The 14,589-nt window shown below is 39.9% G+C and overlaps 1 protein-coding gene across 1 annotated transcript in view; it reads right to left on the bottom strand.

The window, feature by feature from the left end:
- Nucleotides 1–14,589, bottom strand: part of Lvrn (laeverin) — a 55,171-nt gene that overhangs the window by 16,542 nt on the left and 24,040 nt on the right. The window contains exons 5-14 of the mRNA XM_055622994.1: nucleotides 13,955–14,109; nucleotides 12,652–12,765; nucleotides 9,967–10,110; nucleotides 8,999–9,064; nucleotides 8,837–8,908; nucleotides 7,936–8,105; nucleotides 6,147–6,223; nucleotides 4,909–5,048; nucleotides 2,732–2,787; nucleotides 349–502 (exon numbers count right to left, since the gene is read on the bottom strand). Coding sequence (XP_055478969.1) covers nucleotides 349–502; nucleotides 2,732–2,787; nucleotides 4,909–5,048; nucleotides 6,147–6,223; nucleotides 7,936–8,105; nucleotides 8,837–8,908; nucleotides 8,999–9,064; nucleotides 9,967–10,110; nucleotides 12,652–12,765; nucleotides 13,955–14,109 — 1,148 coding nt within the window. The remainder of the gene's footprint in view (nucleotides 1–348; nucleotides 503–2,731; nucleotides 2,788–4,908; nucleotides 5,049–6,146; nucleotides 6,224–7,935; nucleotides 8,106–8,836; nucleotides 8,909–8,998; nucleotides 9,065–9,966; nucleotides 10,111–12,651; nucleotides 12,766–13,954; nucleotides 14,110–14,589) is intronic.

The following is a 14,589-nucleotide window of genomic DNA, read 5'->3' as shown; positions in this document are numbered from 1 at the left end:
TTTCTTTCTTTCTTTCTTTCTTTCTTTCTTTCTTTCTTTCTTTCTTTTCTTCCTACTTTTTTGGGGGGAGGGGTATTGGGGAGAGATACACTCTCACTTTAACCAAGAATGAAAAACTCTGCCAAGTTTCTTCCTCACTCATTTGCAACACAAGGGCTATGGCTAAGAACAATCAATTGTAGCTAAAAAGAAATAAATCACCAAACATCTGGAATGAATAGAACATTGCTTGGAAAGGCCTGTCCCACAGATGCTGGCCAGAATATAGAAAGAGAAAATAAGGGTTGATTTAAAAACCACATACTGAAGCATGAAATAATGGGTAGAATTATTAATGGGTACCCATACCTTCAATAATGGGTGGAAGGCATAGTTGTTCACATCATAAATAACTTTCCTGTTTATCAAGTTTACCAAGGCTTCAAACCATACTAGGACTTCATCTTCTTCAGCAAGGTACTTGGTTAAATCAAGGGCTGTCTCAATCTCAAGATAATTGTTTCTGTTTGGTTTAAAAAAAAAAACACACACTCAAAAAATAAAAATAAAAATAAAAAAAAAAACACACACTCAAAAAACCTTGACCTACTAAATGATTTTTTTTCTCTATCCATATCTGTTCCATTTTTCAATGTTTAACTTCAATAAGATGTAAAAACAAAACAAGTAGAAGAGTGACAAAGGTCTCATTATATTTATAACATAGAACTCAACAAATAATGCCAGGCTTTCCTATTCACTTAGTTCATTCAAGCAGCCACATTAGAAGCTGTAAAAAAAACCCAGGCCAAACGTTGAGTAATGGAACATTGAGTATTTATTATGTGTTTTTACAACAATATAAATTCCACTCAACAGGCCCCTATGCTAAGCATTCTCAGTCTAACCCTCTGCCAGCCGCTGGTGGGCAGAGAAACCACCGTGTGACACTGAAGTTGCCTGCAGCTAAGAGCTTTGAGGAAGAGTTCAGCTGGTACTAGAAAGTCAAGGAGGGCATCCCCAAAAGGGGAATGACTACTGAGGATAAAGTTCCCAAAGCAGAAACATAGACAGATACGTAAGGGGGAAAGAGGAAGTCAGAGAGAGGAACAATTAAGAAGAGCATCAAAGGCCATGTGTGACTTAAAAGGGCAGAGAAGGCAGCACAGAACAAAAGAGGAACACTGGGGAGCACTGTGATGGGCTAGCAAAGCCAATAGACAGGACAGTCTATGTTTAGTGAGAGGTAAAACTAGTGGATTAGGTCATTCTGTGTCTAGTGAGAGACAAAGATAATGAATCAGGTGTTTAGAACCTAAGGAGATCATTGAAAATCAGGATAAAGAGTTAACATTTGTTGCGAAGTAAACCTAGATTTTTAAGTAACGAAAATAATGTGAGAGAATCGATGCCTAAAACTTCTATTGTTACAATGCTGAAGTCATAAAGAAACTCAAAGGAATGAAAGGCTGAGAGCTAAGACAGGAGACCAGATGAAAGATGGTGGTAGTGGCTTAGTGTATAAGTAGTGAAAGTAGTTAGGTAAAAATTCAGAAGGTATTACCAAGAATGAGTAGATATGACATGATGAGGGCCTGAGCATGAGACATGGAAAGAGGGATAATAAGGTTTCAAGTTTTGACAATGAGAATAATAGTAATACATGTCACATACATACACACAGAGGGAGATTGATTGATTGATAAATAGCAGTAACAACTTAGAGCCCAAAATAAAATTTGGTGGTTGAGGTAATGAATTGAAATGACTACAGTATAAACACAAGATAAGGGGGAAAAAAGGGAGTGATGTCCATTTAGAACACAACTCTTTATGTTCTAGTGTCTTAGCATCTTACTGAGCCTGTACGTAATAAAATAATCATTTAAATTATAAGATGGAATGAGTCACCAAAAGAAAGAAGGAGGAAAACATAAACATGAGTGGGCTTAAGGATGTCCACAGTGATAGGAAGAAATGAAGTCAGAAAGTCAAGTTTCTATGTCAAAGCGTCAAGAGGCCAAAATGGTGATTCTAGGAGGATTTGGCCAGTAATACTCATGCCATAGTGACTGTAGAGAGGCATTTCAGCCAAGTGTTGCACAACAGGTGTCAGAGGTACAGTCAGTAAAGAAATAAGATATACTCAACACATATGACAGGCATAAATGACACACTAGGTAATTATACACACACACACACACACACACACACACACACATATATATATATATATATATATATATATATATATATATATATATAAACTTTTATTGTCTGAAAACTTAAATCCTGAACACATAATAATATTTCTGGTCAAACACTTGGAATGGCTTATACTGATCTAGTACATAAATGTATATAATTTATAATTCTGCACTGTATCAAAATATAACTCAGATCTCTTAACCATTATAGCCATCAGCCATCACCTTTGAGTAACTTCAAAATCTCAGTTGCTAGTCTTTATATCAAACAACAATTTATGCTATAAAATTCCACTGAAAGCATAGAATTTGGCCCTAATCATATATTTATTTGCCTAGGTTTTTTTTTTATTTGCATTTTGTTCTCTCCTAGCAATCCTCCTACATCAGTCTCCCAGGAGCCAAGTTACAGGTTCAAGCAGTCATGCCCTCAGTCAGTTAAGGCCTGTGCATAGCAAAGAACCAATTTCATTGTCATGATGCTATGACTTTTATAAAGTTCTCAAGACATGCCCTTTAACAGTGAGAGCAGAAAAGACACTTACTTAGACAAGGCAAAAGCATCGCTCACCAGCTGCAGCCTGTGAATGACAGGAATGGCCTGCAGAAAGAAACCCAAGCATGGTCAAGAAAAAAAAGAAAGATATTTTCAAAATAGCAACTTCAAGATCATCAGTGCCTGAAAATTCCTTCCTAAGAAATTGTCTCACAGGTAGAGAACTAGTGGCTGCTAAGAACAACCCATTGTTACTAGATAAGTGGTTCTGATAAGAGATCCTTCTAGGATCAATTATAATGCTTACACATGGCAGACAATTTACCAAAATACTCCCCTAAAACATACCATGTTAAAACACACACACACACACACACACACACACACACACACACACACACAGCCTGCAACTGAGGTTTAAAAAAACTTCTCCAAAACAGAATGTATATACTGAATGCTATTACAATGTCTTGCTGATTTTCAGGAAAGTTCTGGCATACCAGACAGTAAATAATTTTTATTTAGCACTATTTTGTAATACTTTTTATTATTAATGTTATTACTTACTAATATTACTTTTGTGATAATTATTTATGTATAATATCTGCACTCTCAAGATTTCACTAATGTGACCCAGTGCTCTGGATTCGTGAAGAGGCACAAGCCAGTCATGAGCCTAAGTCTACAGGGCTCTCTCTGTTCATCTCAACACTGACAGCTTGCAGACTTTCATCTCGACTTAGGTCCTCTTAGGCATCCAAAGCCTTTTGTCATTCTTTCAACACCTCCCAGTACTTTCATATATTAGGTCTAAGGGAAGTCATCTTTGTAGCACTCCCAAGCACTTGAGTACAGCAATCTTAATTCTCCCTTTGCTTCTTCTCATTTCATTGTGACAGTTGCAGTGCTTACTTTTTCTAGATACATTTGGATCACACAAAGTTCCTCTTTTTTGCTCACTAACTGTATTGCAGAAATAGAGTTTAGTCAGATGTTTCAATAAATCAGTCTAACCCAGGCGCAGTAGCACACACCTGTAATCCCAGCATTCGGGGAGGCAAAAGCAGGCAGATCTCTGTGATGTTGAGGCCAGCCTGGTCTACAAAATGAGTCCTAGATAGCTAATAATAATAATAATAATAAATTATATATCATTATTAATTATTAATAATAAATCAATCTATAACAGTGTCAAGTTACTAAGAATCTAGTTAGTTTGAAATGGGTTTAAGAGGAACTATTATAAGTGGCTTCTATTGCTTAAGTCACTGAACATATTTCGAGTGCCTGAATTGTGTCTGGCCTCCATTGAACATAATGCATCATCTTACCTGGTCTTCATTGGAACACTTTAAGGTTAGCTTTAAGCCTCAGAGTAAGATTAGTGTTAGGCTAGTGTAAAATCACAACCATTATAAAGATGAGGAAATTGAAACATTAGTCTAATGATAGCCCACAATCATTCTTTAGGCAAATGATAAGCAAATGTGAGCTGAAGTCTCCTGAGCCATAGGTCAAACTCTGGGCCAGTGTGCCATACATCCTCCATTGCTGTGAAGGCTGCTGTATCGCCAACAGAGAAACTCAGGACAGATTTCACTTCAGCTAAGTGAATGGCCCAAGGTTTCACATCCATCAAGTCATGTAGACTCCTAAGTCAGCACCCTTCTCTATTCACGGAATTTGCTTATGTTAATCAACGACTGCTGTAAGTTTCTCAACACTGTATCATGCATAGATTTCATCGTGATTTATAGACTTAAAAAACAATTTAAAGTGATAGTGGATTATTGACATTTTATAAATTATATTCACCCCTTTGAGTGAGAAGAATATTTTTTAGAAATAAAAATTAGTAATTTTTAGCACCTACTGTGTACCTTTGTGAGCTAGAAACTTTAGGTACACCTTACCTACATGGCTTCTAATGCTCCTGGTGTATTCAACAAATGATATTTTCATTGTAAAGTGAAAAATGGAACCAAACACTGAAGTAACAAAGGAAAATATATTCTGAATCTCATTTCAAAAGGTAAATTTATTTTAAAAAATCAAGAAGAATGTTCAAAAATATACATTTAACCGAAATCAGTCCTTTGTAAGAATGAGAATAGAACTGTCTCTGTCATGAGAAGGGGCTGATGGGATGGAGGCTTCCCATCAGAAAGCATCTCCTCCAAACGATGATGGACAATGCTTAAGTAAAACACCAAAGCCAGTGCGTACCTTAGGATCCTTTTCAAGCTGTTGCTTTAACTTCTTCCAGCCCAACTCATCATAATTAACTCTGTAGTATCCAGTCATGTTGAAGTTCAAAATCACCCAGTCACTGCCAGAATCTGAAAGTTTCATCCCAGGGAATACCACTACCAAAGAGAGGAGGCGGGGGGAAAGGTTCTTTAAAAGATTCTAGTACATTTTTTTAATATAATGCGTTTACACTTCTAAACAATAGCCCAATAAAATAAAAGTAAAGGTAGCTCTGCAGTATATATATCGGTCTGCCATATAACTAAATTTTCATGTACAATGACTTTCTTTAAATTAAATTCTTATTTTTTATATGAATTACAGTTTATTTACTTCATATCCCAGCTGTAGTCCTTTCCCTCCTCCCCTTCCCATCTAATCTTCCCTTTCTCATCTCCTCCTATGCTCCTCTCCAAGTCCACTGATAGGGGAGGTCCTCCTCCCCTTCCATCTGACCCTAGCTTATCAGGTCTTATCAGGACTGGCTGCATTGTCCTCCTCTGTGGCCTAGCAAGGCTGCTCCCCCATCCAGAGGAGGTGGTCAAAGAGCTACCACTGAGTTCATGTCAGAGACAGTCCCTGTTCCCCTTACTAGGGTACCCACTTGGATACTGAGCTGCCATGGGCTCTATCCAAGCAGGGGTCCTAGGTTATATTACTGAATGGTCCTTGGTTGTGATATCAGTCTCAGAAAAGACCCCTTTGCCCAGATATTTTGGTTCTGTTGCTCTCTTTGTGGAGCTCCTGTCCTCTCCAGGTCTTACTATCTCCTACTTCTTTCATATGATTCCCTGCATTCTGCTAAAGTTTGTTTACGAGTCTCAGTATCTGCTTTGATATACTGCTGGGTAGAGTCTTTCAGAGGCCCTCTGTGGTAGGCTCCTATCCTGTTTCCTGTTTTCTCCTTCTTCCAATGTCCATCCCGTTTGCCTTTCTGAGTGAGGATTGATCAGCTTACCCAGGATCCTCCTTCTAGCTCACCTTCTTGAGGTGTACAGATTTTTGTAGGTTTATCCTATATTATATGTCTAGTATAATCACTTTTAATTGAAGTACATCTTTAAAGCTCTGCATTCAACAATCAGGTTTCCAAAAACTCGATATTTTAACCAAATGTCTATCTCTGTTTTTATATTTATGTATATATGGAGATGTGTACATATATGCATATATAGTCACTTATATATACATATATAAATATTATATTTACTTACTTCTCCTTTTATCTAGCCAGACTAAAGGTTGCGTGGTTCCATTTTTCATCCAAAAAATAGGGATAATCCATGAGTGACTGTTTTGAAAGAAAAGAAAAGAATTAGCTATTTTCACACATAAGAATATATAATTAGCCAAAATTAAAGACATGATAAAATAGCAGACCTCCAACTCTATGGTCAATGCTGGTGGGCACACAGGACTTTGCTCTTGGGATTACTCACTGCCATTTCTGTTAGCCAATGTTACTTTGACTCTTTATTCACGGCCCTCCCTCTTACTCCTCATAACACAGGCAGCTGCTGAGACTTCCTGTGTCTGAAACATTGAAGGGCTGATTTTACTAAATTATAGCCATCTGGCCTCACTCTGGGTCATTCAGATGCTTCAGACAGATCCAAATCTGACCAAGCCCATAGAGGTGAAGGGTAATTTAGAAAGACAAAGCCTGCCTACATTTTAAAATACTTCTCAGCCTCAAACTTGAAATGGGTTCACAGGCATCAGCCACAGCATTTGTATTTACTGAATATCTACCTTTTCCCCCCACACTGGTGAGTGTGTACTAGATGAAGCAGCTGGCCACAAGGACTGCACTAGTCTTTAGAAATGACCCGCAATTTGGTCAATTGGTTCCAGTCTTCTTCCAGTTCTCACATTTGGCATCCCCGTCCTTTAGCTACGAGTCTGCTTTTATCTGCATACCTAAGAGTCTGCCCACTTCTCAAAAGTCTGCTAACATTACACTGCAGAGTCTATTGCCCTTCCGGTTGTCTCCCTGGGGTTCTGAAGAAAGAGTAGGACTATTTGATTTGGTGTGTGTGTGTGTGTGTGTGTGTGTGTGTGTGTGTGTGTGTGTGTCTGTGTATAGAATGTGGGAAGCAGTATGCATGTGGCATGGCACATGCGTGGAAGTCAGACGACAGCTGTGTAGCATTCATCGTCTCTTTTCCACCTTTGATTTCAGGAATCAAACTCATCTCATCAAGCTTGGAACCAAACCACACCATCTCGCCAGCCCCTTCTTGACATTTTTTTTATAGTATTTGAAAATCATTAATTCGTGCTGATATCTACCTCAAATGAGATGTAAGGGTCAAAAGTATCTACACCAGCTGCGAGTTAGCAAGTTAGGGAAAGAAACAGAAGGAGAGAAGGGAGAAGGCGATGAGCGGCCACCACTCATGGCTGCAGTTTTGCAGCAGTTCCCCAGTCTATGTTGCAGACAATGCAACTGGAGCTTAGAGGACTTAAAGACGACCTACATACAGTTCGACTTCTGTGGAAGCCAGTCTTTGAAGCAGACCCAAAGGCCATAATTTTAAAGTTACAGGTATGGCTTTACATACACGAGCACACATGTATATCACACAGTGTGTACACATATGAGCAGCAGCACCCTCAAGCTGTAGCTACCTCTAGGCTCTATAACTGGGAGAAAGACTGCGGCAGGGGAAGCTCTGACACTGGTGACATCATCTTCTTGCCTCTCACCCAGAATCCCAAGTACTTCATATGTCTGTCTGACGGACAATGGAGAACATAGGATTCTAATGCTCTGGCCACTCACGTGCCTCTAAGGCCCAAGTAAGGAGCACATGCTGATCCCTAGTTGCAGGCTTCTGGCCTTGCTCAGTACTTAGGGTTCTGCCTCACCTCAGGGAGTCAACACCCTCAGGGGGTCAACCATGTGCCCAGCAAATGTTCTACTTCCTCGCTGCTGGCTGCTTTCTGTCCCACGGTTGCTCAACCCCAAGCCTAGTGATCACAGAGGAGCAAACAACCTACTTGTGGCTTACAAGAGTCTGGTTCTCAACCTTCTCAAGATAAAATGGCTCTTGTTTCACAACACCTGTAGTCACATTCAAGGTGAGGACTGGAAAGCCACCTTGGTATGTCCAGCTGTCCATTATGCTTTTTACTGTTGCTGACAAATTATGTGGTTTTGTGATGATTTTCTTTTCAACCAGGCCATAGATGAGCAGACTGTAATTCATTTGCCAGCAAAACCTCGTGAAGTAGCAATCTCCCCCCAAAGAAATGAAATGCCCACCCTCTCCCCGCTTTACACAGTAATCCCCAGTTGTTGATAATCAGAACTGTTTATCTCTACACAGCTTTCTTCTGGTATCTGAGGTGGGGACTTTTTCTCCAGGACACCCATGGAAATATACAGAATTCATGGATGCTGATGCCCCTTATATAAAACAGAGCAGTGCCTGGTATGTAAGCCATGTACATCTGCATGAGTACTGCAAATTAGCACAGGTGACTTGTAATACCCATTACAGTGCAAATAGTATGTGAACATGTATGTATTGTATTGTTTAGGGAATAGTAGCCATAGAGAATACCATATATGTTTAGTACAAACTGGACCTTTTATATTTCTGTTTCTCCATCTGGGATTGATTGAATATATAGATATGAACCATGAACATAGAGGACTGACAATATGAATGGTCTTTATTCATTCACCCATTTATTCATTGAGCACGTATTTATGGACCTAATAGGTCACCCCCTGTTTGGAGCATAGAAGTAGAGTGAAGACTAAAGAAACATCTCAGAACTAAGGGGGTTTTATAAATAAGTTATATTTCTGTGGTTCAGTCATTCACTCACAGCCTTGTGATCTCATACTGTATCAGTCAAAGTTATTCAGCAAGACAGGGTCTCAAAGAGGGACAATTACCATTTGAAAATGACTCCATAGATCATCTTGGTCGGCATTTGAGTAAGAAAATGTCTCCAAATATGACTGTGAAAACAGAGGAACTGGGGTTAAAGCAACAGCATGCCAAAGCAATTTATGTTTGCTGCTGTTCTGGTAACGCTCTCAGCAACTCACCTTAAGAGCATTGATAAACAAGCTCTGGGTCAGGAAACCAGCAAGCATCCGGGCCATACACGCTCCCTAGGATACACAGACCTGCCATGAGCTGGACAAAGTTCAGTATTTATACACAGACACATTCCATTTTTATAAACACTGTTCCATCCTATGCTTCTGATTGCAATTTGCACTTGAATTCTCTGTTCAAATTACCCCAAAATACGTTAATAAAACGGTAGACTACCACTAAGTAGTGAGTAAAGAGTGAGCAAATGCCCTACAGATAAAGCACTGGGGTACGCAAAAACCTTAAATTATTATATTTGGGTATGAGAATAAAATTCTACAAAACAGAAGTTTGGAGCTGGGAAGCTGGCTCCGTCAGTAAAGTGCTTACTATGCAAGCAAGCGGGGATATCTGAGTTCCATCCTTACAACCCATGTACAAAAGCTATGCATGTGGTGTTTGCAATCCTAGAACTGGGAGGCAAAAATGGGAAAATCCCTGGTGCTTGCTGACCACCCCACTTCACCAAATCAGCAAACCCATGCCAATGACTGACAGGTCTCAGAAAAACAAGGTTGATGGTTCCAGAGGTATGACACCCAAGGTTGTCCTCTGGTATCACATGTGTGATAGTGATACATGTCACACACACAGAGAGAGAAAGAGAGAGAGAGAGAGAGAGAGAGAGAGACCGAGACAGAGACAGAGACAGACAAACAGACAGAAAAGTTTGCCTTTAAAGCATCAAGGTATACAAGTCTGTTTATAATACTGGATGTGCCCAATATCTAACATGACCTCATTAATAATATTTGCTAAATGACATATGACTTTAAAGCATCTTCTGATCTCTATTAGTCAATAAAAGTAAAGTTACTTTATCCCACAGTTGAAGTGTGTAGCATTTCATAGCCCTGGAACCCATTTTACACAAGTCTCTACATGAGAACAGAAGGAAACATGACTGTGCTTTTACCTTGCTGTAAGTATATAGGTTAAAGAGTTCGTTTATATCCCTGGTTTCTGTGAAGTTGTCCACCTCAGTGGACACAGCTCTAGACTCCAGGGCATGGTCTTCTCCGAGAACACCATGTAAAGTGCGGAAAAAAAAGATCACATCCTGCAAAGGAAAAGATGGAGCCACATTAACTTCTGAGTTACCGAAATACAAAATCCAATGTATCCTAGGCTAGCTTCCGAAACTTACACTGAAATGGGGGAAAGAATAACTGAAAAAGAAAATGTCCAAGTTACAACATGCCTCAAAAATCAGATTTCCTAAGCAACCAAACTATAGGCCTTTCTTTCCTGCGCTCTCTCATTTACTTTGATTTTTAAGATGGGAAATACAGAAAAATGTGATTCCTAAGAGCCATGTATTTCTTATCAGCATCTATATAGTTCCAATCCACTAGATTGTATTGTCAATTTTATCAGTGGATCCTTGAAATTTATTGGTATTTTTTCATGCATATTTACAAAGCAAAAAGCACACGAGGCTTATAAATTGACAACATGATAGCTTACAACTGGAAAGAAACCCACAGACTAGATACAACTATCTGCAGTTCATGCATTCTGAAACAGCAGTTCATGACACTGAACTGAGAGCCACTGGACTGTCCAAGACACTGGCTTTTCCTCGGGCACATGGCAAGAACAAGTTTTCTCTGATGTGAAGCTAGAAAGAAAGCTAATTTACAGCCAAGAGGAATTTGGGTTGGAAGAAAAAAGAAAGACAGTAGAGACTAGGAGAGAGTTACACAGAGCTACAGGAGCACCCACACTGCACCCTGACAGCCACAGGAAGCCTAAAATCCCTAGGGACTGCTTGGAAGTCCACGCTGACTATCCCAGACCACATCAGTGTCCAGGAAATGTTCGAATCCTGCTCTATTTCCATTTGTCAATGTTCTGATCAACTCCTTTGTATACCTAGCTTAAGTTTGGATTAGTAATGCCATTAATTAGGTTTATATTAGTTACTTGTCTTATTTCTGTGACAAAATATACTGCCAAAAGCACATTAAGGAAGAACGGGTTTGTCCTGGTTTATGGCTTGGGTGTACAGTTCACCGTAGCTTGGTGGTCACAGCAGCAGGAGCTCAAGGCAGCTACTTCTATCTCATGGATAGTCAGGAATCAGAGATAAATGTTAGTGGTCAGTTCACTTTCTCTTTTTAATTCAGTCAGGCCCCTGGCCCATGGTACCGCACATAGTTAAGGTGGATATTTCCACTTTAATTAATCGACTCTAGATAACCTTATCTAGGTAATAATAAAAAGAGATAAAAACATACTCTAGGTAATAGGCACACCCGAGGGCTAATCTTATATGTGCTCATATATAATCTTAAATACATTACCCAGAAGATTGGCTCCTGGGTGATTCTAGACCATGTCAACCTGACAACCTCAACCTTAGTGTCAAAAACCTACTCTTTTAGAAACAAGACGCCTACAAAGTATCATGTCATCAGCTTCTTTGCTTGAGATGGTGTCTCGCCATGCTTACACACAAGGAAGTTGCAGTCAGGTCCATCGCCATGCCTGCCACTTTCCTGGACCAGGCAGAAAAGGAAAGAGAGAAGGCACTGAGTAGCAAATACCACAGCCAGAAATTGAGAGGCCAAGAGCCCTAGAGCTTGAAAAGCTAGTGAATGGCAAGTCCAGCGTTCTCCCCCTCATCATTATTTTGGCCATCAGACTGTACCAGACAACAGGTTTTAAACCCACCTGTGTTCCAGTTAGGAAATGATCTCAGGTAAGTTATTGAAACTCTTCACTTCCCTGGCCTATTGAATGATACCCAAACTCCATTCCAGTACAGCAGGAGCCATGCTCGGTATAGAGAAGGAAGGACGGATGAGTGACAGGATAGGGAAGGGAGCATATTCCAGGTCTTGTGGAAAGGGCAGAGGAGGATGTGTGGGTCGGGGTGTTAAGTGGCTGCTCTGTCTCAGCATTTCCCTAACACCGTGGGTTCACAAATACAGAAAAAGCTCTTGGTTTCCAAGTGGATTTATTGATACATAGAATATCCATGGCGTCATATGGTGTGAAGACAAACTAGAAACCTTCTAAAATTATTCTGTTACCCATGACATGTGTGAGAGTGCCCAGAATTGGGTCCTTTCTTTCACCTTTAAGTGGGGGGTTCTGGAACTCGAAACCAGCTTATCAGACTCAAAACAAGTGCCTTTGCCTGCTAACTCACCTGCCACACCAGCCGCCTCACCACACCAACCTTAGAAATCTCCATCCACAGTTGATGAGATGCTTTTAAAGGACACTTGCCCCCAAGGCTAACAACCTGAGTTTGATCCCTTGCATCCACATGTTAGAAGGAGAGAATGGATTCCCACTAGTCATCCTCTGACCTCCACATGTATGCTTTGGCATATGCAGCCTTCCACACATAAGAGTAAGTAAATAAATATCAAATTTTTAAAGCCAAAAGCAGTTCTGATATAAATATCATTTAAACAAAAATAGTAAAAAGCTTGCAGAAAAGAAAAAAAACCATGAAAAGCAACATAATTTATCTTTGATGAGAGTTTTAGTAATTTGGTAGTTGTTAGATTTGTCTGTGCTTTAGAGATTTTTCAACAGTAACTATGCATTATTTTTATAACTGGGAGTAAATGTTTAAATTACTTACCCTTGCAAGTTTAGGATAGAAGTAGTTAATTATTCCAAGTTCAAAGTAAGATGCAAGGCCCTCATTGAGCCAGATATGGTTCCACCAGCTCATGGTCACCAGGTTTCCGAACCACTTTTGGAGATGCAAGAGAGAGAAGAAGATATTTCTGAAATTTAAAGTAGCCTTACTGCAAATACACACTAAGGAGGCGCAAGGCCAAGAAGGTGCACATGTCGTTCATCATCACTAACAAAGCTTGAGAACAGGGCTCCCAAACATGCCTTGCTGTCTTCACACGATGAGATGTTAGCCGTGCGTCTCTCAGAAATGACTGAGTTACTTCTGTTAAGCGGAAGCAGTCTGCTTTAAAACTGATGTTTCAACACAAGGGCTGGCTAGCTGAACATACAAAATGTTAACTTGGCCCAAGAGTTATGTTTACTTCAGTGAAGCTGAAGTGAAGCTAGACTCTCACTTACCCCTGCTATTTTTGCACCTTATACTCTAAGCAAGACTTTGCTGGAAGTGGATACTGAATTTTTAGATTGCAATTCAGCCATATAAATCGCTCAGGCAAGGGTATGCTCCGTAATATGTTGTTGCTGCGTTATTTTCTATTTGAGCTGAACAGGGCAGGAAAAAGTAGAGATGTTTTTGGAAGGGAAAAGCCAAGTCCACAAATCAATAAATCCATGTCTCAGAATCTAACTAAATTCTTACAGAGGTTGTTAGCACCTTGTTATTTTAAAATTGTCACTTAGGTGACAATAAGAAATGACACTTGGGACAACCGATCAAAACTCATGGGAGTATGTGGACTGTGTCACCAGGGTGTTATTTGGTCTTTTCTAAAACTTGTGGGGGTCACACAAATAAGAAAGTACCACTGTCATACTTAAGGTTATTTCTTGCTTGACACATTTGTGTTAATGGAATAGAAACTAAAATGTGGGCGTGAGACTCTCATCAAGTCAAATGCCCAGACTTTTAGGTCACACTATGAAGCTGACAATGCGTGTTCTGGTTACAGCCTTTGTGGATGTAGTCTGAGCCCTCATACGCTCCTCGCTAACACACTGGCCACATCCACTGAACATCTTCCCAGAATAAAATTAAAAGGGTTCTCAATACCTCAATGGCTCGGACTCAGCTGGACCGATACCACATAGACCCTTCCTTGTTGAGTGCACAGTAATACACGTCAATATGGTCTCCCCTACTCACCCAAATCTGCTGTGTGGTTGGTATTTCTGGGGTTTGCTGCTTTGAGGAAAACAGCTAGAAGACACCTTCCCATGATAAAGAACATTTCACCACACACCTGGTGCCCAACCTCATGGGAGATGATAGCCAAGATCGTAGCCTTTTTCGCTATTGGATCATCATCTGGTTCCAGCAACAAATATGCTTCATCAAATAGCAGCAGTCCCCAGTTTTCCATTGCACGGTTGTCAAAAGAAGGCAAGGCAACTATGTCTACATGGATTTAAGTAGGAAAAAAATTAAATCATTTTGTCTAACAAAAAAAGTCGTAGGTTACTGAAAAAAAAAAAGATAAGAGAAAATTTGTAGCCTGAGTAAAGAGAAAGTTGTTTTTTAAAAACCTAACACTGGAGTCGTAAAATAAGTTATTACAACTGTTTGAAAATCACATAAAGATCAAATGTTTCTGATAAGAGACTTGTGTTCAAAATCTAGAAAGATTTCAAAAGTCAACGATAAAAAGACAAAATGGGCTAAATTCATGAAGCGCTGCCCCACTACGATCCCCTGGTCCTTCCCTGGCCCCGTGGGTCATGTGCGTCAGAGCACACAGCAGACTTAGTAGCCTTAAATGACATTGTCCATCCCTCCTCCTCCCCAACACTTAGCTTACCGCAAGCTGTATACTCCTTGCAAAAGACTATGCAACCCTGCCCAATTCAATTCCTTTTGCTGACCCAAGACATCTTCTGC

Source organism: Psammomys obesus, unplaced genomic scaffold, assembly GCF_907164565.1.
Source record: "Psammomys obesus unplaced genomic scaffold, mPsaObe1.curated_primary_1811, whole genome shotgun sequence".
Taxonomy (NCBI): Eukaryota; Metazoa; Chordata; class Mammalia; order Rodentia; family Muridae; genus Psammomys; species Psammomys obesus.
Note: the sequence above shows the minus strand (reverse complement) of the source record. Positions and strands in the feature narration are given on the sequence as shown.